Below are 23,243 nucleotides of genomic sequence, written 5' to 3' on the forward strand. Positions count from 1 at the left end.
ATATTAGTCCTGGTCAATTAAGTTCATAGAATTCATACAATTCGTATGAACTTAATTGACCGGACCTGCTACATGTTTTACTTTTTTTGAGGGTATCACTCAAAGTTGCCAATGAAGAAAAAATATTTAAATACTTCTGATGATAATTATTTTTAATTTAATGTTTATACTTTTATAAAAACTTCATTCGTTGCTTTTACAAATTTTATTTTTATTTTAATACTAGTTCTGCATTTTTCTTTTTAAAATATTAACAAACTTAAAAATTGTTCAGAATTTTAGACAAACTTATAATAAAAAACTATAAGCATTTTCTATTTAATTAATTTAGTTAAAATGTTAATTTGTCTGTATTTTTTAAAGCTTAATTATATTCATTAACTTCAATCTAATGATATATTTGATTTTGTATTTTTTTATTCAGCAATTTTTTTACGATTTGTGTAGGGAAAGATGTTTAAATTTTTTTCTCTTCTCGTTCCGGTGAACTGAGGCTTGTTTGAAGCTAAATGGCGGACTTAAAGTTAGCTCGTCACGTAGCTGGATTATGGCTTTAAGTGCATCTCTAAAATAGCTCTACTCGCCTGGAGGAAATAAGGCGGGATGGCATTTCCAACTTAAGCTCTCAAAAAGGTTGTTCTCTGAATCTATTCATTCTATGGACACTTAAGATGGTTTTGCTAATATATCAAGTTAGACTAGAAATATTTAATACTTTTCTTAGAAGTTTAAATAAAAATCATATCTGGGTAGATAGATGATGAATATGTGACCTGAAATTTTTCCTTCGGGGATAGCGTGAATATTATAAAACTCTGAAATCGAAGAAATGAGAGTTACGGTGCCACCTCTAAGAAAAACTATATCATAATTTTTGTGATTTCAATTTGGTCTCAAATATTGGTAATTAAATTTATCAATGATTTATTTTAAAACATAAATATATATTCAAAATTCCATCAATTTCAATTCATAACATCAGAAAAAATCTGGTGTGGTGATACTAACTTTCCAAAAGAGAGTTTCAGTTGACAATTACAATTTCAACAGTTCTAAGAAGAGTACTTTTAATAATATTTTTTTCATATATTAATATTAAGTGCTCAGAGAGTTTGCTCCATTTTTGTGGGGAAAAAATAAATACATAGTATAAACTAGTGGCTTTTTCTTTCATTTATGCTCTAAGGAAGCTGAAGTATAAATTTCAAACTTTTCTATTGCTTGTTAGAAGATACAAAATGCAGAATATAAAAAAAACCCTTAATCTGGTGCAAAGTGATCCAGAGAAACCTTCTTGAAAGATTTTGTTAAATTTTATGAAACATTTCAAGTTTATATTTCTTGCCATTCAGATCCCTTGTCCATATTTTTCATGTTTCAATGTTTGTTAAATTTTTTTCTATTATTATTAAAGCTGTGTTTACTTTCATCCTAACGGAGTTCTCAGGGGCCCAGATGTTTCAAATAGTTGTGTTTAATGGCCGCAAGAGGGCAATAAATTCTTGATCAGACCTATTAGTTCCGGACCAGTAATTGTAGTGTATCGCTGTCCTCAGCTGAGAACTAATAGTGATTTAGGGACCGTCTGGGAAGTTGAATTGGAAATATTGAGCATTCCGACAATTATGTAAGGAAGTGAACTTTAGTTAAAGTTCAAATTTTTGAGTAATGGTTTTCCGGAAGTAATTGTTAATTCGACTCAGAAATGGTGTAAATATTTCATTAATATTCACTGATGCCTGTTGCTGCTGTGATATTTTTTCTAGGTCTTTTTACAATTTCGGCAGATCAGGGTTTGGAAATATTGAGAGTAAAAATCATATGGATGACTACATATTTATATACTCATATTTTGTCTTTGGTCATTTTCATTAATTTGTGAGGAAGTGGCTCATTTATCGGAGTCTAAAATAATATTATCGGTTTGAAAATCGCATATTTTCAGAAAATAGTGTCTCGTTTTACTCATACGACTAGTTTATACAGTTAGACCTAAGAAACATCAGAGTGTTGAATCAATGACCCTAGTTCTGGTCATCAAAAAAACAACGAATCGTCACAAATCAACACAGTTTTTTTTTTAATGTTCAAGCATTTTTGTGACATTGGAAAGATTTTGAGAAGTACCACTACCCATTAAACAATTCCTTGTTACGTTCTCGACTTCTTATATGGGCCTCTACTTGAGTCTTTTCAAGTTCATTTGAGGATTTTTTTCCCTTGTGTAATTTGTGTACTTATTAAATATATTACTTTTTAAATAATATCATATTGTTTTTCTGCATATGTTATTTTATTTTTCTCAGGAAATTGACGAGAGATGGAATAAAATCTGTTGAGGAATCTGCAGTACAAGTAATAGGGGAACAAAAGAGTGAGGAATTGATGAACGGTGCGCGGGAACCCTAAAAATAAGAAATAAACAAAGATTAGCTGTACTACAACGTTCCACCAGGCGAACCTCTACTGCTTACCAAGAGAAACGCATACAAGCTAAGAAGATTGTAAATAAAGAAAAAAGTATTCTTAAAAAGAAATATTGAGCAAACAGAAAAACTGAAGGAAAATAATGAAATTGGGAAATTTTAGAAAAACTTCAATGATTTATTGAATGTAGAAGTGAGTTATGAACCGGCATCCGAACTAGAAATTTGAATGATTAGGGACTTGAATTATGAATTAATTGTGGAATTTTTAAAAAGAGCGAAGAGGAGCCTGGCCAAAGATATATATTTATTAATTGAGGACATATGATTGGAAAACAAGCGTATTCTCTATACATAAAAAGGGAGACAAACCCCTTTGTGAAAACGATAGAGGAATATTACATTTAAGGTTTGCGTATAAAATGTTCTCCAATATATTGGTTTGAAGACTAAACGAATACGCGAAAATGTTCTACAAGAATACTGGTGTGGTTCCGGCAAAGGAATAAGATGGACGGATTTGATCTTCGTAAGGAGACAATTAATGGAGAAATGCTGGAAGTATAGAACCGACATTCTTATACTGCTTACAGACTTCTACCTTGCTTTCGATATTGTAATTATAAATAACATGGTGCGTGTTTTGCGGGTTTATAACATTCCAAATATATTGATACACCTGATACAAGTATCTATGGATAGTAGCTATGCTTAAGTATATATTAACGGCTTCCTTAGTCGTAGTTTTTCTTGTACTGCTGGATTTAGACAAGGAAATGTCTATTACTCCATTTAACATTGCATTACTTAGTTTTGGAAAAAAGCTTGGTAAGAATGGAGATAACATTGCATGCATCCACACAAATTTTTGTCTATGCAGATGATATCCGGCTAAAGGTAAAGTGGTTAGTGTAGGTCTAAATGAAAATAAAACCAACATTATGGTTGTAAGCTCGATCAACAACTCAAGAGCTAGATGAGAAGGATTCTACTTCGAAAACGTCTAATCTTTCTCATATCTCGGCGTCGAATTCAACTAGAAAAATATGGGCTGAAATACAATCATGGGATATTATGATGGGTAACAAATTTAAAGATTTAACAGTCATCGCTATAGTTGCTAGCGACAAAAGTGAAATGGTATAAAAAGTACAATGGTGACACATGTGGCACAAACCTGGATCCTCTGTATCCTTGCAATAAACATTTTCGTGAAAAAAATTCTCCGGGAAATATACGGACCTGACGGAGGGGGTGAATGGAGAATCCGGAACAACTAGGAATTATATTATCTTTACGGATTCTGTGACTTATGTGATACGTTTAATACGAGTCAGGAGAAGTGAATGGCTGGGCCACATAACAGGAATGGAGGGTGGCTAAATGCTAAAAAAGATACTGCGTGGAACATTCTATGGCGCTAGAAGAAGAGGGCTACCTCGGATATGTTGGATCCAGGATGTTGAGAGGGATTTGGAAAAGGAAAGCGCTGTCCGGAGAGATGGACTGGTGCAATGTTAGGGAAACCAAGGTGCATCCCAGGCTTTAGTGCTACTTTGTGGGTATGTATTTTATTTCGCTCACTAACCATGTATAGAGGCAATAAAGGTTTTTGGTCACGGGATTAGAATATTACTAGGAATTCCGGAAATAACTTTTTTAAGATGTGTTTTTAGATTTTTTAAAATAATTATTTCCGATTCAGTTACTCACAATAAGTTATCATAACTTATGATTATGGTCCCACTGTACGGCGTCTCTGTTAACTATAATAATTAGAGAATTAATTATGTGTAAAATAAGTGATGTTGGATGTTATTGATCCACTTACCTCGAAAGGAATTGCGAAGAGACCCACTGCAATATCCGCTAGGGCTAAGTTGGCAATGTAATAGTTGGTGACATTGCGCATTCTCCTCGAGGTCAGGATGACCCATATGACGAGGCCGTTCCCTACGACGGCGGCTACGGAGATGGATATGTAGCAGATGGAGAGGAAGACGGTGAGGTAGGTCGGTGGCTCATAGAGTGGCTCATAGAGCTCCCCTTCATCGGGGCACCCGCTGCTGCTGTTGCTGCAGTTCATCGCTTCATCTTCGTCCTCACATCTGAAACACCTGTCGGATATACCTTAAACTGTGACTTAGGTTATTGAGTATATATTCTATTTAAAAGGAGTAGAAAATAATAAAATATATTGGATTAAATATAAGATTTAATTAGGAGTCGAATCTGTCAGATCTAATGTTTATAACAATATTTAAAATGTCTCATGTCCAAGCTGCCAATTATTACTTTCACTTACAGAAAAATATATTATTTGCGAATCCATTAGTTGAATGGAAAAATGAAGAAGAATATCAATAAAGGAGTCTATATTATGATGAAAAATGTAAAAGCCCTTCCAATGAAAAAGTCAAGACTAAATGCTATAAATGAGCTCTTGGGTCTGTGAAAGCTCTATTCCAGGTAGAAAGCACATCAAGGGTATTCGTTTGTGACTTTTAGGGGGATTAAACCATTTTACCCCACGCGCCATTTTATATAAAAATTTGAAAGTAAAAGTTTAAAAAGGCTTAGTGTCATGCACGAGAAAGTATTTTTAAAGAGATTTTATTAAAATAAAAAAGACTTCCCTTTTCAAAAAAATGATTAAAGAAAATGGAGATTCGTTTGTATAATGGTAAAAAAAAATGAACTTATCACATTTATACAAACTTTGAATTATATTAGCAATTACTTTGTGAATTCATTAAATTAAATTAAATTGGGATAATTTGGTGAAAAAAAACAAACTAATATTAACACCTATTCACCCATATGACGGAAATTCGGCATTTCACAATCACCATTAACCAAATAAAAATCCGCCATTTGTATAAGTATTACATACGTAATTGCATAAGTAATTCATTCTTGTCATTTTAATTCTAAATATGTTAAATTCTTTTACCAGATATAATTTCAATAAAGAACAGATTTCGGCTTCAGTTGCGTCGCATACCGGTGGTAACGTAAACAAAAACATTTCAAAAAGAATTTCATTCAAAGTTTAAATTGGATAATTTAGGTGCCAAAGATTAAAACTTGCGGTGATTAGTGAGTAGTATTTTATTTTAATATCTATTTCATCATAAATTATTTTTGAGTGGGCCAGATTTTGTTCTACTTAAATCTTAGCCTGTAAATAAAACTGGGTTAGATTAGTTATAAATTAAATGATTGCTTTTTTGTTTCTTTATTTTTTTTTTTTTCATAATTTGAATTGATTTTATATTTTTCCTATTTTCTCGTTCATTTGTTTATTTTATTCTAAGACGGTTTTACTGTATTTACAAATTTAGTTGATGGAGGGATTCCTATACTTCATTGTATGATTTAGCCTTCGACCCCTTTCCCCCTATTCTGCTCATCCCAAATCCAATAAGGCTAAAGACGGGACTGTTATCAGTAATTCATGATATTGGATTCTTAACGTCGGCTACTGTTACTACCCCGGAAGAAACTCTGGTATTCATCAAAAATAGAACAAATAAGATCATTTTTCATGTTTCCTGACAGGACATTATGGTTGAGGGCTTTCGAGCAAGGGTTGATGCATCAGCATTTATTTTTACTATCCCTTGATGCTATAATCTGGAGGATAATAATAATAATAGTAATAATAACATTCGTTATTTATTATTGGATTGATCCCTTTGAATAAAATACAGGCGTCAAAATTGGGCTTTAGAGCACTAAAAAAATGAAATTAAAATATAATAAAATAATGAATTTGAAAAGATAAAAATGAACAACAATAATTAACAGATTATATAAAATAGGAATAGAACAAATAAAATAAAACCATATGTCATATCATAAAACATAATATGACTAACACTTCTGATAATAAATAAAAATCAAATACAATTAAAATAAAAATAATAAATGATTGCTAAATAATTGATTAATTTTTGCTAATATACATATTTACAAGTATGAACAAAATTCTGAAACATATAATCCCCAGAATATATAAACCTTATTTGAAACTTTCAATTGTTATTCTTCCGGAATTGGGTAGACAGAAAATTGTCGAAGATATGTGATTTGAAGATTGGAAGGTTATTAAAACTGTGAATAAAGGAGGGAATAGAATTACAGTGAGGATAGGAACGGATAACGAAAGATCTACCAAAGCCTACGGTTCGATGTGCAGTTACATATAAGTCTGAAGGCCATGAGCGGGTATTGCGGGAACGCACTGAGGATTTAAATTGAAAGATATCGGATATGTGCAAGGGATGGTGGGATTGGATATCTTAATAGAGGAAGGAAGCAAGAAAATATTTACAACGGAAGGAAGGGTAGTTGGATATAATTGGATAGTTTATACCAATAAAACGAATCGTATTCGAACAGTGAATTACAGTAGTTTTCGTCAATATTCTAATTATTTTTAATATTATTAAGCCTTAACACAAAAAACTAAATTAATTTACAATTTTTAAACAAAACTCATAAAAAAAATTAAAATTGTTTTTTATTTCATCAAAGATACACCAGAGAACTTTTTCCAGTTTTTTGTTAGCGAAGGAATTTACTAATATTAACATTGTATACAAAATTAATGAAGTCAAAATTTACAAAATAATAGACACCAGAAGTTCAGGTAGGGGATTCTCAGAGGAAAGTCATTAATTTTTTTTTTCTTTTTGGGTTGCTGGATCCCAATTTCAGATTCACCTCAACAACCACCCGTTTCATGACGAAAATAAAATATTTGATAGTACAGTCCATCCATGGTATAATCTCGTAACAATATATCGCTGCTCCGGAAGTATATTGAAGCAACTGTAAAATTGACTTTATTGTGCTAGAGGGCTCAAAAATGTGTTTAATAAATGTTTGTAAATGCATTTTTGAGCTCGTCAATTTTGAGAAATTCGCAGTTGCGTCATTATACTTCCGGAGCAGGGACTTTTCATTTTTATCGTGTTAAATTTTATGTTAATAGAAAACACCAATCTCCCTAATGGACTTAAGCAGTCTATGACTGGATAGAATAAAATTTTAAACAATTTGGAAAAAAAAAACACCATCAGGAGCTGATTAAAATGAGGAATAATGAAACTGCATCATACACATTTATAAAATACAATAATTTACAAACCTTCGAAATTGAATGAAACCTGTTTCTTTGTTTATCCTCTGCCTGGTCATGTCTGACCAGATTACCAACCTATTTTAAATAAATAGTTTGGTAGTTTTAAGTTTTCATTCCGTGGGACCTCTACGGAATAAAAGTCATCCTGCTTAGACTAGAATCAAGCCAGAACTGTTCCAGTTTTGAGGTTGCTAAGGTGCGCTTCATTTCCTACGGTTAGAACAGCCACTACCTCAGAACTATAACCTCGGTAAATAAATGGAACAATGTTTTCTGTCAATGGGGTAACAAGTTATAGCAAAATTAAATTTCCATCTCTCTCTTATACTGTTCCAAGGTACATTTCTGTCCAAGATGAGGGAATTTCCCCTTCTTTGGCTGTCTAAAATCCGCTGCATTAAGAAGAAAACAAATCGAATAATTTAGAAAGTAACACTAACAAGATTTTCATCCTATAATTTTTCTCAATGAAGACATAACATACTTTGTTTTATATTGTTCAGAGAAAAGACAAATATATATGCATTGATGCAGACAAGCTTGGAACAAATTTAAAATTATTGTATTATTTGGTTTAATTATTAACTTGATTTTTTAGAAAAAAAAACTACTACAATATTGAAGCATTCTATTCAAAGGCTGAACAGATGATCGAACTCAGAACTTTTAAATGTTTGTGTGGTGAATGATTTAGATTATACTGATTCATTATTTTTTCTCAAAAAATATTGGTAATAATATAAATTACTAACGATAATAATAAATTACATAAAAAAAACATATTACTGCAAAAAAGAAAAAAAAAACAGACAGTATAAATGAAGAAATGATATATTATATGAAACTGGTTCATCTCTTTAGGTCGCTGGGCCATAAAGGCATTGGCCTGGGTCAGGTCGGAGCTATTCTTGTACTCGCTTAACCTTGATTACGTTGATTTTATAAAATCATGAAGTACAAAAACATGAAGTGTTGATTTTTATCAGTATTTAATAAACACTATATACTTATAAACTACTGTATACAATAAATTTTATTAAGAAGCAGTGGCCTAGGTAAATATAAAATAGATTTCGATGTAAAAAATAAATATGGAACTACATGAAAGGTTGATTTATATGTGTATTTGATCTAAATTCCAAAAACTGTATTTTAATAAAGTTCCAACTATTCATTTATTAAAATAAAAAAAAAAATTGCACAAGATCTTTTTTTTTTATTACATTTTTATCATCTTATAATTTAAAAATAAATTTTAATTAAAGATCGGGTCATTATTTTAAAATAAAGTTTATTAAATGCAGTTGATACTTCAATTTTTTTTTTACAAAATAATTATTTAATAATTAAACAAGATACACATTAAAGGTATTCAATATTTGTTAATCACCGTAGATTTTTTTTTTAATAATTATAAAGTTCTAAATACTTCTAGATATTCTTATTTGTTTTATATCAATTTAATGACGCACATTTTAAAAAAGTCCTTCCTTTGCTGCTTCTAAAACTATACATTTTAAATAAATAAGATATTCGTATATGTTTTATTCGAGGTCGTATAAAAACTGAAAGGGCAGGTCCCCACATTATTGAGACTGTGCTGATCTAAGGAGAGTATTCTAAAGCTTTTAAAATAAAGTTACTTTTACAACTGCACTTCAATCCCACCAGATCCCAGATCCTTATTCAATGGGGTCATTTCACTCCTCTTGTATATGTTAACCGATCATTATTATTTATTTATCTTTTCTGTCGTTATCAGTAAAGGTAAAATAATAAAAGACCTTTGATGACCAAAACAAACAGAAGAAATATCCTAGGACCTTTAAATTCTTCTGAAAAAGAAATTGAAGGTAAGTCGCTGTCATGATGCGATAGAGATGTTTACTGTTTCTTCTTTATGATTTTTTCGCCTGTGTTAGTGAGTTTTTATCACAAAATTACAAAAATTAGGGCTCTAACAAATCCTAGGATATCATTTCTGTTTTCTTGATATTATTGTTTATAAGTTTAGTAATTATTGTTTATACGTTTGTATGTAGTTTGAGCAGCGTTGTCTTTCAATAAATTTACATTTAATGGTATGGGCCAATTTCAAACCTGCCAGGTATTATCCACACCGTACCACGTACACAGTGCCACTCACTCAGTCGTTGGTTAGAATTTTTAAAAAACTAATCCCTAGTTTTGGTAATAGTCTTAATATTGCTTAATGTAAGTTTTTCTTTTTTCGAAGACTGCTTTACTAGTTTTTGGTTAATATTTTCAAGAGAAAATAAGACGAGCTGCTTTTATTGGATATTGGAGGCAGGACGAGGTGGCAATGTTCTCTCTTATAATTTTGGCATTCTCTTTTATAGTCTAGGCAAAAGCATAGACATTTAATAAATAGTTTTATTACTGTTAATTTAGATTAACTATTTTTTAATCGATATTTTACCATTCAAGTGCATATTATTTTATTGTAACATTTTCCAATTTCTTTCGCATCACATATTATTGTTTTGGAGGGAAAATGCTATTTGTGGGTATAAAATCAGTGTCCCTTGTGGTTGGAAAGGTAGCGATACGTATTTTGAGAATTCTATTCAATTTATTTTTTAAAATTGGAGAAATTTAAATTAGTGGTTTCATGTATAATTTATACATACTGGAAGATTATTGATTGACCGTGTGTTTAAATGAATGGAATATGGTTCGGGTGCGGTAAAAAAAAACTCAAATAGTAGATAATTATACTATTTTATTGAGCTAACGTTTCGCCCCACGTTGCAGGGCTTCGTCAGGGCTAAAAAAGATACAAACACTATAGTTACAAAAAGGAAAAAAAGAAAAAAACTTTCTTTTTTCATCTCTTTATTTGTACTTTCTTTAATATTTCTTCTCTTATATATCTGTTACTATTCCCCTTTTCATTTACTATTTACAACCTCTATTTTTCTTATCTTATCTTACTTTTCATTTTATACCCCTGTTATTTTACACTTATGTTTTTTTCTTTTTTTCCTTTTTGTAACTATAGTGTTTGTATCTTTTTTAGCCCTGACGAAGCCCTGCAACGTGGGGCGAAACGTTGGCTCAATAAAATAGTATAATTATCTACTATTTGAGTTTTTTTTTTTACCGCACCCGGACCATATTCCATTCATTCATAATTTATACATATTTGGAACAAAAGCTTTGGAGATTTATCATAAGCTAAAATTATTGTTATTATTATTGTTATTACAAATTTATGTTGAACATTTTAAAAATGTTCATCTATCAAACATTTAGAAAACTGAACACTATATAAAGAAGTTTATAATATTATAACATATCCTTTTATTAAAACAATAAATAAAGAAAAGATACGGATCAGTGAAAGAAACATATTGCTGAGGAATAACGAAAATACACCTTAATTTATCATTGTAATTTATTGAAAAAGGAGCCCTCTTGTTTGCGGGCGTTGACAAATGATGGATAAGGGCCTTGTTTGCAAGAAGAGCCTAGTTGTATATTAATAAATATTAATCTTTTTTCTGAGGTGCCGAGAGGAGCTGTTTATGGTTTTGAATAATTAATTTTATTCCTTGATTATTATTTATGATAGTTTTAAGTGTTTAATGGTAACAACATTTACGTAAAGTTTACATATCTACATATTTATAACTCTTAGAGTGTTGGGAATATAAGGTGAAGTAAATTTCTGTTGCTTTATATAATCTAGAATACATATGGTCACATTTTTGTTGTCAGGAATATATCTCTTTTTTATTTTTTAGAATTAAAAGGTATCGATAGTTATATTGTAATTATATAAAGTGATACAATTTATTGATAGTTACACACTGTATTAAAATATACGAAACAACCAAATTTGATGTAGAACGGCAAGATACGGACATGTATCGAATCTATCCATTGATAGAACTCCATTCTAGAGGAGAATATCTCTCTGTCATCTTCTTTTCAAACACCTAGGAAGATTATCACCTAATGAAGGAGAAGCCTGGTTAGAAAGAAGTGGTTGGTACGTTTATCATGAAAGAATTGGTATCTGGTTGTGACCTAGTCGGCATCTAGGACGTATGTACATAAAGTAATGAATATTAAGGATTTTTGATTGTTAGGATGGCTTAGTGGAACTCCATAGCTCAACTCCGTAAATCCAGATAGACCTTATTATGGTCATATAAATGAATATTTTGTAATTAGTTGGAGGTTTAGACAGTATATTTAATCAGATAATGTAACATCAACGGTCAAACTAATAACTCCAAGAAATTTTGGCACAAATTAAAAAAAAATTCTAATCAGCAGAATCCCTAAAAATTTTTCTCAAAATTGGATTACTGGATTAGACATTTAATTAAAGGCAGACAGAAATAGAGCCAAATTAGTTTCTTGATGATATTGCTTTTTAATATAACAATGAAAATATTAGATTCTGAAGAAATAAATTTGTTACGATTCCATGCATTAATAGAAAACTCACCATAAACAAATATATTTAAAAATCATTAAAAAATAAAACTATATAGGAATACTTCAATAGAATTATTACTAACGCGAACAAGACCCTAGTGAAAAAAAATTATGTTGATAATTTTCTGAAATAAGTATTTTAACTAATATAACAACTTAAACTTTTTTCATCTAAATTCGAAGTTTAATATAGTATTTTATGAATAAAAATCTATGATGAATAATTCTAGGCTTTATATATCCTTGGGTGCTAAAATAAATAATTTCATTAGATTAATGGATATTGAATCTTTGTAGTCAATCAAGGGAATTAACTCCTCAAATTTTGAGGTTTAACGTTTCATGAATCAAAAAAAACACCATAATATGTTTTCATCTATGATTTGCCGAGATAATAAAATGATTTATTTATAATATATTATTCTTCTTGACAAGATAAGTAATGAAATATTCATCTTACATTTTATTTGAATCTACGATGTTTATTTGCTGTATTTAATTTTTCCAATGTGTGAACCTAGCTCGATGTGTGCGTATCTATATTGAATTGGTATTGTCTCCAACTACTCTGTGAAAGGAAGGAGAATTGGTTTGACTCAGCAATAAAACGGGCTGCAGTTCAGGACAAAGTGCTGTCTCGGACATGTTCAACGATTTCTTTGCTGTTCCATTCCCCTTCAGAATGTTAAAAGAACTTTGGAGGAGTTTGATGTAGTTTCCTGTAGACGGTGAATGAGATACTCAAGGTACTGATTAAGTTTTAGAAACTACTTCCTACAGGCTCCTTATAAAAATGGAATCTAGGTCGTTGTACTTTTGACCGCATTCGATAAATTTTCAAAAACAGTAGTAGTCTTTGATGTTGCTTACAGAATTTAATAAATTCCCTAGGCACACAATAATTATGGTTATTTTTTTTTTATTATTTGGATATATTAATCGTTGCTAATAAAAAATATACCTATTTAGATTTAGAAAATTATTTTATTGCAGAAGATAGGTCATTGCTATGAAATAAAGATATTATTTAGGTATTTTATATAATAAAAAGAGATCACTATCATATTAATCATCATAATAATGCTTTAAGGGCACTAAAAGCTATTTTTAAAACGAGTTTTTAAAAAATATAGTTTAATGTTTATTCATTATTTAATTATTAAACCTTTTTTTTTCAGATCTATATATATGTGATATATCACTTTTTCGATTATAGTTTCATTTCAAATCAACTACCGTATCTACCTACAATGACTTTTTTTTGTGAGGGCTATTCAACAAAATTTTTGTAGTTGATGCAAAATCTATTATTTCTAAGTCGGTTTCTGAGAAATATTTTATTTAACGAGCAGTATTACCCAAATATATTGGATTACCACAATGCACAATATCTTTCTTATTAGATGTAATATAAAGTAATTAACAAAGATACTATATTTTTTTTTCTATGTTTTTTCCCCCTCGGAATTAAGTATCACATTGGTGTTATTTATTTTTTTACTCATTTTTTCGTACCTATGTTAAGTTTTCTCTTTGTTTTGAGCTTAACCTTATCTATGTTATCCACTCAATTTCACTCTTACAATCTTTCAAATATATTCAATTTATTTTAAAAGTTTAATTTAAATTTGTAGTCTCGTCCAAAGTTAACACCTCCAGTAAACACACCAAAAAAGAATAATAAGAAGAAATAAATAAATAAAAATAAAATAGTTATAATAATAGTAAAGTTAAACATTAAATAAGTTAAAAGCAAATAAATAACATTTCACCGTGTGTTTGTTTGTTACATAAATAGTATTAATCCTTGAGGCACCTTTGTCAAGACTCTGGGTATGATAATATATGAGGTTTTGTGTTTTAAGATTGGGTGTTTGAAAAATCCTATCTTTGACAAAGTACTGATTGACATTAAAATATACTCCAGTTGCCAAGTCAGTGTGACGTGTCCTTAAATGTGATTAGAAAAAAGGATTTATGGTCACCGATATAATCTTGTATTGAAATGTAATGAGATTTAAATACATTTGAATGTAAAGGATAGGATTTTTGACTCTCTTTTTGTTAAGGGGCATTGTAATGTTAGTATACTTCACTTTCCTGACATTTTCAGCAGCTCTTATGTGACGAATTTAATTTCGGTATTCAATTTATTAAGTAACCTGTAAAGGAGTGATGGTCATGATCTTTAATTGTGAAAATATTGAACGGTGTAAAAATAATATTAACTAAAGATTCCTATTTCCAATGAAGCATAAGAGTAACGAAATTTTTCAGCATTGCTTATCTGTCGAGCAGAATGGTTTAACCGCGCCTAAACCATTACAAGTCAACAAAGCTAATAGTAGATTTATTATAGAGCCAAAAAAAAAAATTCAAGCTTTGAAACTACTTTATACTAACTCATTTGTGGTTTTCAAATTTTTTTTTTAATTTTCGTAAAATGTATTTGTGTAGGAAAACCCTAATTTTTACCATTATATGATTAATTAATCTTAACCATTATATAATTCTATAACATTATTATAAGCATATAACATTATTAAAAGCATTTGATTGTGTGCAATCATATGAAAATGATTTTGTTTATTTCAGGTAAAACCTTATGTTGAGTGGATCACTTAGTTATGATGTGTAATTTATAAAATCATAAAGTGTAAAAATAAACCGATTGTTAGAAATGACCTAAAATAAAAATTATATTTATTTCTCTGCTCATATTGAGGAACAATTATTTTCAAGAATTTTAGAGATTATTATAAAGTTTAATAGGTTTGTAAATAAATTTTTGCTTTATCGATATTATTACTGCAATTTATTGTGTGGAAAAGGAAGACAATTCCAGTCTGAGAAAAAGTTAAAATGTGCTTGGCCAGTAGGCTGTTTCACATATGTCACCACAACGCTTTCTACCAGCAAATGTCCTTTTAACTTCTTATCTGTATCGTTATTTCTTTGTTACTTCTCCAAAAACTCTAACATATTCAAAGCTCCTTTCATTACTGTTTATCTTTTTCTTATCTCTATTTCAAACATTATATTATAATCATTTCATTTATTGATAAGATATTACATTGATTTGATTAATATATAGAATATAAAATAATTTTATACTTTTAAGTGCCAGCTTATAATTACTTGAATATTCTGAGACCATTATTAATTTGCATTGAAATCTGACTTCCTGTGATCGTAATTAACAGTTAAGTAGCATTTTTAGAAAGTTTATTTTATGTTATTCATTTTTATTTAGTATTAGTTTTTTCCTTTCCTTAATCTTCCCCATAAAATAATTACTTATAATTAATCAAAAGCAATTATCAGTCTTAATTAAAAGATAAATAAAACGATCTCAGTATTTTAGAAGAATATTTGACTAGTTACTGGAATTTCTTTCTTCTTTAACAGGTTCTGATATTTGTTCTGAAATTATTTTATTATATTAATTTTCTCGTTATTTAGCAGTGAGTTTTAATTAAAGGGGTAAATGGATGAAGGGGTTATTCTACAAATGGTAAATTTCCAGAAATCAAGGTTCTTTTTTTTGTCGGAGCTTGTTTTGTTTTGAATTGTACATACTTCCTTCTAAATCTAGGTATATCAGTTGCAACCTGGATTTTGAGGTTAGAGTACCTCACACTGGGTCGATATCCCCTTCATCCACACTAAAGATTCAAAGAATCAAATAATATTATATAGTCCCTTCATCCACTTACCCCTTCATTTATTCCTACCGGAGATTGTAAAGGATTCATCAAAACCTAAGTTGGCCACTTAAAACTTGCGTTTTTGTTTTGTTTATCGTCATTGGATGCAAATATTAAATTAAATTACCTATATTTACAAATAGAAATTTTTACAAAAAATAAAATAAATAAATAAAATGTTTAGCCAAGACTAAAAAGATAAATATCATTGATTTTATTAAAAATAATATTATTTTTAAATATCAGTTTTACTCTTTTATTCACCTTTGCCAATTAAAGATCTATATTAAATTAACAGGGTACTGGCTGTAATTGATAAAAAAAAAAGAAAAAAGGGGGTGGTGGAACATAGAAGTAACTCATATTTACATTTCTTGTTCGTCCACGAGACCAGTTCCTCTTCACCCTTCTATGATTGTTATCGGACATCTCTTCTATTTATATTGTATATTCTTGTTATTTCTTGTTTGTAGTGGGTCGGCGAGTGGTATACGATGGAACTTATTTGAAATAAAAATTGGTGAAGTAGAGCGACGATAGAACAAACGACTCTACACGTGTCAGACATATTAGAGTTTATGAATCCTTACTTAAATATTCAATGTCTTCGGTAGACAAATTTATTTAATATATCTAGTATTTATTTTTACTTCTCAAACCTTAGGTTTGATCTTATTAACCTTTTAGGGAACAAACCTAATTGGAAATCAATAAATAATTATTTAACCACTTTATCCACTGACACGTTTTTCATGAAGGTTTCACACGTTTAGAAAATTCAAACATTTCAGTTGACCCTTCCAGAATCAAGGTATACTATAGCTAAAATAAATAAATCTCTACCACTACAAGCCATGAAAGGTACAGTACTTTGTGAGGTTGTAGTTATACAAGACCAACGGTTGTGCAAGGAGATTTGGTCAGAATCACGCTCAACTACCAGATATTCCCAAATTAAGGGTCCTCACTTTATGAGGCTAGATGCACCCCGAAGGGCTCCCAAACCCACGGGGTTGATTTACGGCTGCAGTCACAGAATAAATAATTAGCCATTAAAATAAATAAATACTGCCGGATTTCAATCCGGGTCCTTGGGGCTAGTAGCACAGTGCCTTACCACTGAGCCTCCCAGGTCCCTATATACAGCTCCCCTACAAATCTCAATTTGAAATGTGAACTTTAAAAAATTCAATTTGGTCACCCTAATTAAGAAATTTTGACGAATGTTCGGTGCATTTCATTTTTGAATTTGTTGTCTTAATAAGGATTGTAGAATAAGTAAATTTGTTTTCATCATTCTTTATATGTGTTTAAGTGCTATTGAAAGTATTAAATTTAAAGTATATATATATAATGTAATATTAAAACTTTTCTATATTAGTTCGATATGATTCTCTTACTATTACTACTAATACAATATAAAGGTTTCATATTTTGTTCTTCTTTGTATTGACCAGAAGAATTTATCTACAAGCCCTAGTGTATGCGGAGGCTGTAGTCTTTTGCATAAATAAATAAGCAAAGCGGGTTCTTGGCTACGTTTTAGCATTAGAATCCCCTTGATCTGATAGACTGCATTTCCATATGTAAACGCCTACATTTTCGGTAAAAGAGTTGTACAAATCTTTTGTTTCACTCGTATTTTGACTGAAACATTATTGCACAAGCAATGCTTGTTTTTAGTTACTAGTCTGATTGACATAGTTGTATGTTTTTAAATATTTAATTAATTCCAAAAGGTATATTTGGACTTCAAATGACTTGTCTATGTAACTATTACGGAGAAACCTCCTAGAACATTGTACATTTTATGTTTACTGTGGTCAATGAACATTTTTTAAATTGCCTGACATAAAATTAAAATAGTTTTACCCTGAACCTAACCTGTCAAAGTGGAGATTAAATTGCTTTCGACGAAAGAAGATTACAATTATATAAATTAATAAAAAAAATGTTTATTATCTGACTTTTTTTGTATAAACCCATAATATCATGAAATAAAAAAAAATATATGAAAGTTTAGTATTTTAAATGTAAAGCTGACACAAAATATTCATTTTAATATTAATTTAGTAATGCATATTAGTTATAAATAGATATATATTGCGCCAACGTAAAAATGTTAAAATTACGTTGACGAATAAAGCACTTTACTCTTACCATCAACCCGACGAAATAATCTAATATTCATTATTTTATAAATAAAGTTGTTATATATCAATGACCCATTATTCAATTACCTCCAAATAAATAAAAATGATAAAATGTTTGGTGAAACTGAAGCTTCGATGACGATACAACCAATAATCCGCTTCTAGCTTTCTATAGATCCTCTTCAAAATCTGTAAAAACAATCATCCCACTTACGTCTCGTTTACCATCTCAGACGTCACCGCTTTTTCGCGCTAGTTAAAGTTTTACGATTTCGTTTAAATTTTTTATAACTGCAGTTGCAACAAAAAATTTTTACGATGTTTTTCGTTTATAATTATTTAAAATTTTGTCAACTAATATTTTTGGTATTAACATGGCGTTATCAACACCGTGATGAGTAGTCTCCTGAATTATTCACAGACCTTCTCAAACGAAATGTTCACCATAATAATTTGTTTTCTTCGATAAAGTCGACAAAATTAACTCACAATGAAAATCGTAGATAAGAAAATTGTTTAGTAAATTCCAATTTTCTGATTTATGTAAATTATGAGAAAATATCAGAAGAAAATATAAATTATTTTAAAAATGTTTTCGAAATATATAAGAGTGTTGATTTAACCGTCACCTCCTGGTATAAAATAGTATAGTTGTGCTTTAATGATTAGCGAAAATCAGCTTGTTTGCATTATAAGGGGAGTGCTAAATTTTTATTTATTTTTTTGGAGATGCTACCTTTATCAGATAACAAGATCAAAAAGAATAAATAAAATAGAACATTTTTTTAAATAGAGACTGGTTTTTTCAGTCCACTACGAAATCTTGAACTACTGTAAAAAGTATATTCCATTTAGTAAAAAAAAGAAATATACAGAAATAACTGACGCAAAATATGATCCATTAGACGACTGGGTTAACCAATTACAGCAAATTGGAAATGGGAGTAGAGGAGAAAACAATATTTGTAATTAAAAATAAAACAGGAGTGTAGTAAATAGATCACAAACACAAGAAAATTAAGACGAGAATAAATGATATAATACTAACTTAGGATTGGACTTTGTTAATTTACTCATGGGTATCTTCTGAGAAGTTATCCCCGTGGCTAAAGTGTAATAATACAACTCAAACAGTCAAACATGTGTTTCAAGGGTAATCTTAATTCAAATTAATTTGATAAAATTATATATTAACGATAGCCTTTAATGTAATGTTACTAGTTAAAGTCGTAGTTCTTTTTCAGTACATACAGAAAATAAACTATTATAACATAAATGTGAATATAAACAACAAATATTAAAGTTTTTGGAAACCAAAAAACATTAAATACTATTGATAAATATTATTATATTTTTTATTCAAGCAGGTTCACAAAATAATGAATGATATATGTTAGTTTATAATAACAAAGAACTTAGCCGTATTATTTTATTTTAAATGTTCAGTGGTATATAAAAAGATTTTTATAATAACAAAATATTTATCACTGCAACGCTTAAATTGTGGCACACCAACTGAAATGAATTCGATTTTATTTCGATTATTTAACACATTTCATAAATTGTGCCTTAGACTGTAGTCCCATGCAGTGGTGCAAGGACCTATTGGGTCGCGAGAGCCTTTGCTGGGATTAGGTTCGACAACAAATACTTTTGTAACGATTTATTGTATGTCAGTTGAGAGGTTCGAACAGGCAAATGCACAACAGATGAGAATCAAAATGCACTTTTAAGCTACCTAATTTTCAAATATTTTCCGAAGGAACCACTCTTTGCCCGAAGTCCGGTTTGGGGCCGTGCACGGTTCCATTACCGGCTTAGTGATCCACAGACTTCTATGGATTCTGCTGCCACTTCCACTGCTCTGGAGCCACTGCTTCAACCCTGCTGACTATTCCAAAGCTAGAAGGAGTTTAACGAATTAATCACAGTCTACAGTACAATGTGAGGACTACATCAAATAGGAAGAAATTTCGATATGAATAAAAAAACAAGAGGTGTCGCTCAAATACTAAAAATACAGCGTTTAGTCATCATCTGAGATTCCAGATTTATCAGGTGTTAAAACCTAAGCTCGTTTTCATTGCTTCATCATAAAGCAGCGTTAAACATATATATAAAAATGTCTATAATACACATTTCCAGTATGTATGGAGCGTGAAGCAAGAATTTGGATGGTATCTTCTCTTGCATTTAGATAAGTTAATTATTTATTTGATTCTAGGTTGTTATTTAATGTGATTAATTTTACATAATTCTATGTAAAATATTTCTATTTAGGGGTTGAAAATAATAAGTAGGTCACTGGTTATAGAAACATCCCAACATTAAAAAAAAAAAATGTCGCTGCTTTACTTGAACAGTGTTAGATCTAACATAGATCTCTACTCCATGGACTATCCTAAAGCTAATGAGGTTCTACCAAAGTTACCAAAGAATCTGGCATATTCTATAAAATTCGTTAAATACAAAATTTTTTTTCTTCATATTTATTTATTTTTTATGAAATATTCCATTATTCAAGAAAAGCAAGAATACAATATAATTAAAATTATCACGATCTACAAAACTCTAATAATAGCTCCTTATTCTAGGTTATTGAATCGATTGCCGAATTCTTCACAGTCTTTTCTTCAACGGTTGGAATGTTTAATAACAGATAATAATTTACTCAGTGAATATCTGAGGGGGCGTAAAAGAGATTATTCTACCCTTAATTAATTTTAAAAATAATATATTTCTTATGACATTTAAATAATTTAAAAAAAAGCCATATAATTTTTTTAATCCTATTTTCCTAAAAATAATGAACTTTTGAGTACGGTGGTGTAAGAGAAGTGCTTTTTAATTGTTTTTGTTTTAAATACTATTAACGTTTTCTCCCTTACCAGTCATTTTCGCGGGTTTTTTTTCTTTTCTGCAGTCCCTCCTAATTGATTTTGGGGATTAAACATTTGTTTGTGATTTTTTTTTGGCTTTTTGTTTTGTTTTTTTCTGCAGACTATATACCTAGGCTATTTTCAAAATAAAATGACTATTTGTAGTAAAAGAAATATAGTTTTCAAGTTATTTGACTGTTATTTTTACACCTAATCTCTTATCAACCCTGAGACTCCACTTCATAGAGTATAATAGATTTTTCCTGTGTATGATTATCTTTATTTATAGTTATTATTATATTTATTTATAGTTAATATATATGCGTTGTCTACTAAATTTACTTTAATTTAGAATTAGTCGAATACAAATCATGTGCTATTATTTTAATTTACAAATTCACTTTTTTTTTTCAGGTATGATAGTTGAAATTATTCATCAGAAGCTATTCGTAAGTTGAGAGAAAATATATTTATATTTATTTATCAATAACAGTATAAATATATAAACCATGTTAGTGTTAATAAATCACTATTACTATTGAAGTAACCAATAATTTCCTATTCAGTTTAGGGCAAATTTTGTTTAAGTACGGGGTATTGGTATAGGTATTTGTTGGGGAATTTTTTTTTTGTTTTTACTTTACAACAATAAATTAAGAAAGAGTTAATTCTGCTTAATACTTTTTAGTTTCTGGTAAATCGTTTAGAAACTCTTTGTTTCATTGTTTCAAATCAAACTTGTTTCGAAACGAATAAAATTAATTAAATTGAAATTGCTGGTAATTTTTCATTTCTCATCTTTAGAATATAAAATGATGCGCAGAACAATAAATGGCTGGCAAGTTATAGGCAAAAAATAAAGATAAAAAACATTCATTTTGTTTTTCTTATTGTTCAGGAAAAAAATCACCAATTTGTAATCAATAGACTACGAAAGAGCATCTGGACATCTCCAAAATTATCCACAAAGACCCTTTTCTTTTGACTAAACTCGAAGAAGACATTATTAAGAAAAACATTTAAAGAAATTGTTCCAGATTAATATATTATATTACATTGATTTTGGTGGAGAAATGAAAGATTTTCTTGCCGTGTAAGAAATACTGATTTTTAGAACTTCTTTGCATTTTGTTTTTTAATTTGCAGAGTAATTGGAGGTCAAAAAACCATGAACAGTGCTTAACAGATAAACATGAAAATTTTCAGATATCCACCATCTAGGTCTCTAGTTGATTAAATTAATATGAATAGTCTAAAAGGTCGGAGCAATATAAAAATGAATTTCTTAATATTCCCTTATTTATATACTAGAATACATAATACAATTAAAATAACACCCTAATTTTGTTACATTGACTCATAAACGATAAAAACAAAAACAAACATCCGAATTGTTTTAGTACTAGTTAACTTTTTTCTTTTATCGCTGATATCGAAATCAGTTTATATTTTTTTAAATTGAATAATGATTCACTATACCCAGATAATCATAATTCTCTTTTTTAATAGACTGGTAACATAAAATTAGTAATTTATCGTTAACAAATCCCCATCAAAAGATCACAGAAATCTTTCTTGTGAATAGATTTAAGTAAACCAACGAGCCGAGGCAGAGAATTAATGCTTGATTAGAAATGGAGTTCAAAGCCAAAGGGTTTTGATCTCAGTAAAATAATTCTTTGTTTCTATTCACTGGCTGTATGCATTCACTTTCCAATGCAATGCTTTTCAAAAATATTTCTTTTTGTTTCCAATTTTCATTTTAAACAATCATGTTCAAGGAGTGGCTTTTAGCCTATATACTTAGAGCCATTAATACCTAAATTTAAAAATCATTTTTTAAAATTACAATTTAATGGAAGCAGTAAATTGTGTTGCTCACAACAGTTAGTCGTATTTTTTTAAGAGTGTATCCGCACTGTTCTTTGTTTACAGTATGTTTTATCTACAGTCAATTCTGTGCTTTAGTAACTTGTATACACTGATCTAGTGCTGGTCACTTATCACAAAGAATGTGATGGCATTAATTTACTTGGTAGAATGTGTGCGGCATACCATTTAATAATAAAGGCTAAAAAAAACTTTCTATTCATGATTCTGATTGTATATATTACTAAGGATTAATGAGAAAAAAAATGTTTCTATGGTCTAGTCAAGAAATATTAATGTGGTTCGGAACTACGTGGTTTAGAACAAGGTAGACAAACCTGTAACAATTTGGATAACCTAAAGATGCAGAAATTTTAAATTATTACCATTTTTTGTATTCATAGTCTATTATGTTGCCAATAAATTAAAAATATCTCTAGTTTCTAAATAATTAAATAAACTAATATTACAAAAAAAAAAATTAAATGCTTTTCTTCTCTCTTGTAATCCTTACGATAAAAATCAGTAAAATATAATTAACTTCAAGATTAATTCAAAGTTATTTAACAATAAAATTACATTTAATTCTT

The 23,243-nt window shown here is 29.4% G+C and overlaps 1 protein-coding gene across 1 annotated transcript in view; it reads right to left on the minus strand.

The window, feature by feature from the left end:
* Positions 1–23,243, minus strand: part of LOC106681337 (RYamide receptor) — a 309,705-nt gene that overhangs the window by 82,387 nt on the left and 204,075 nt on the right. The window contains exon 2 of the mRNA XM_014421603.2: positions 4,258–4,534. Coding sequence (XP_014277089.1) covers positions 4,258–4,512 — 255 coding nt within the window. The 5' untranslated portion in view covers positions 4,513–4,534. The remainder of the gene's footprint in view (positions 1–4,257; positions 4,535–23,243) is intronic.

Source organism: Halyomorpha halys, unplaced genomic scaffold (assembly GCF_000696795.3).
Source record: "Halyomorpha halys isolate HHAL.00 unplaced genomic scaffold, Hhal_1.1 Scaffold327.1, whole genome shotgun sequence".
Classification (NCBI taxonomy): domain Eukaryota; kingdom Metazoa; phylum Arthropoda; class Insecta; order Hemiptera; family Pentatomidae; genus Halyomorpha; species Halyomorpha halys.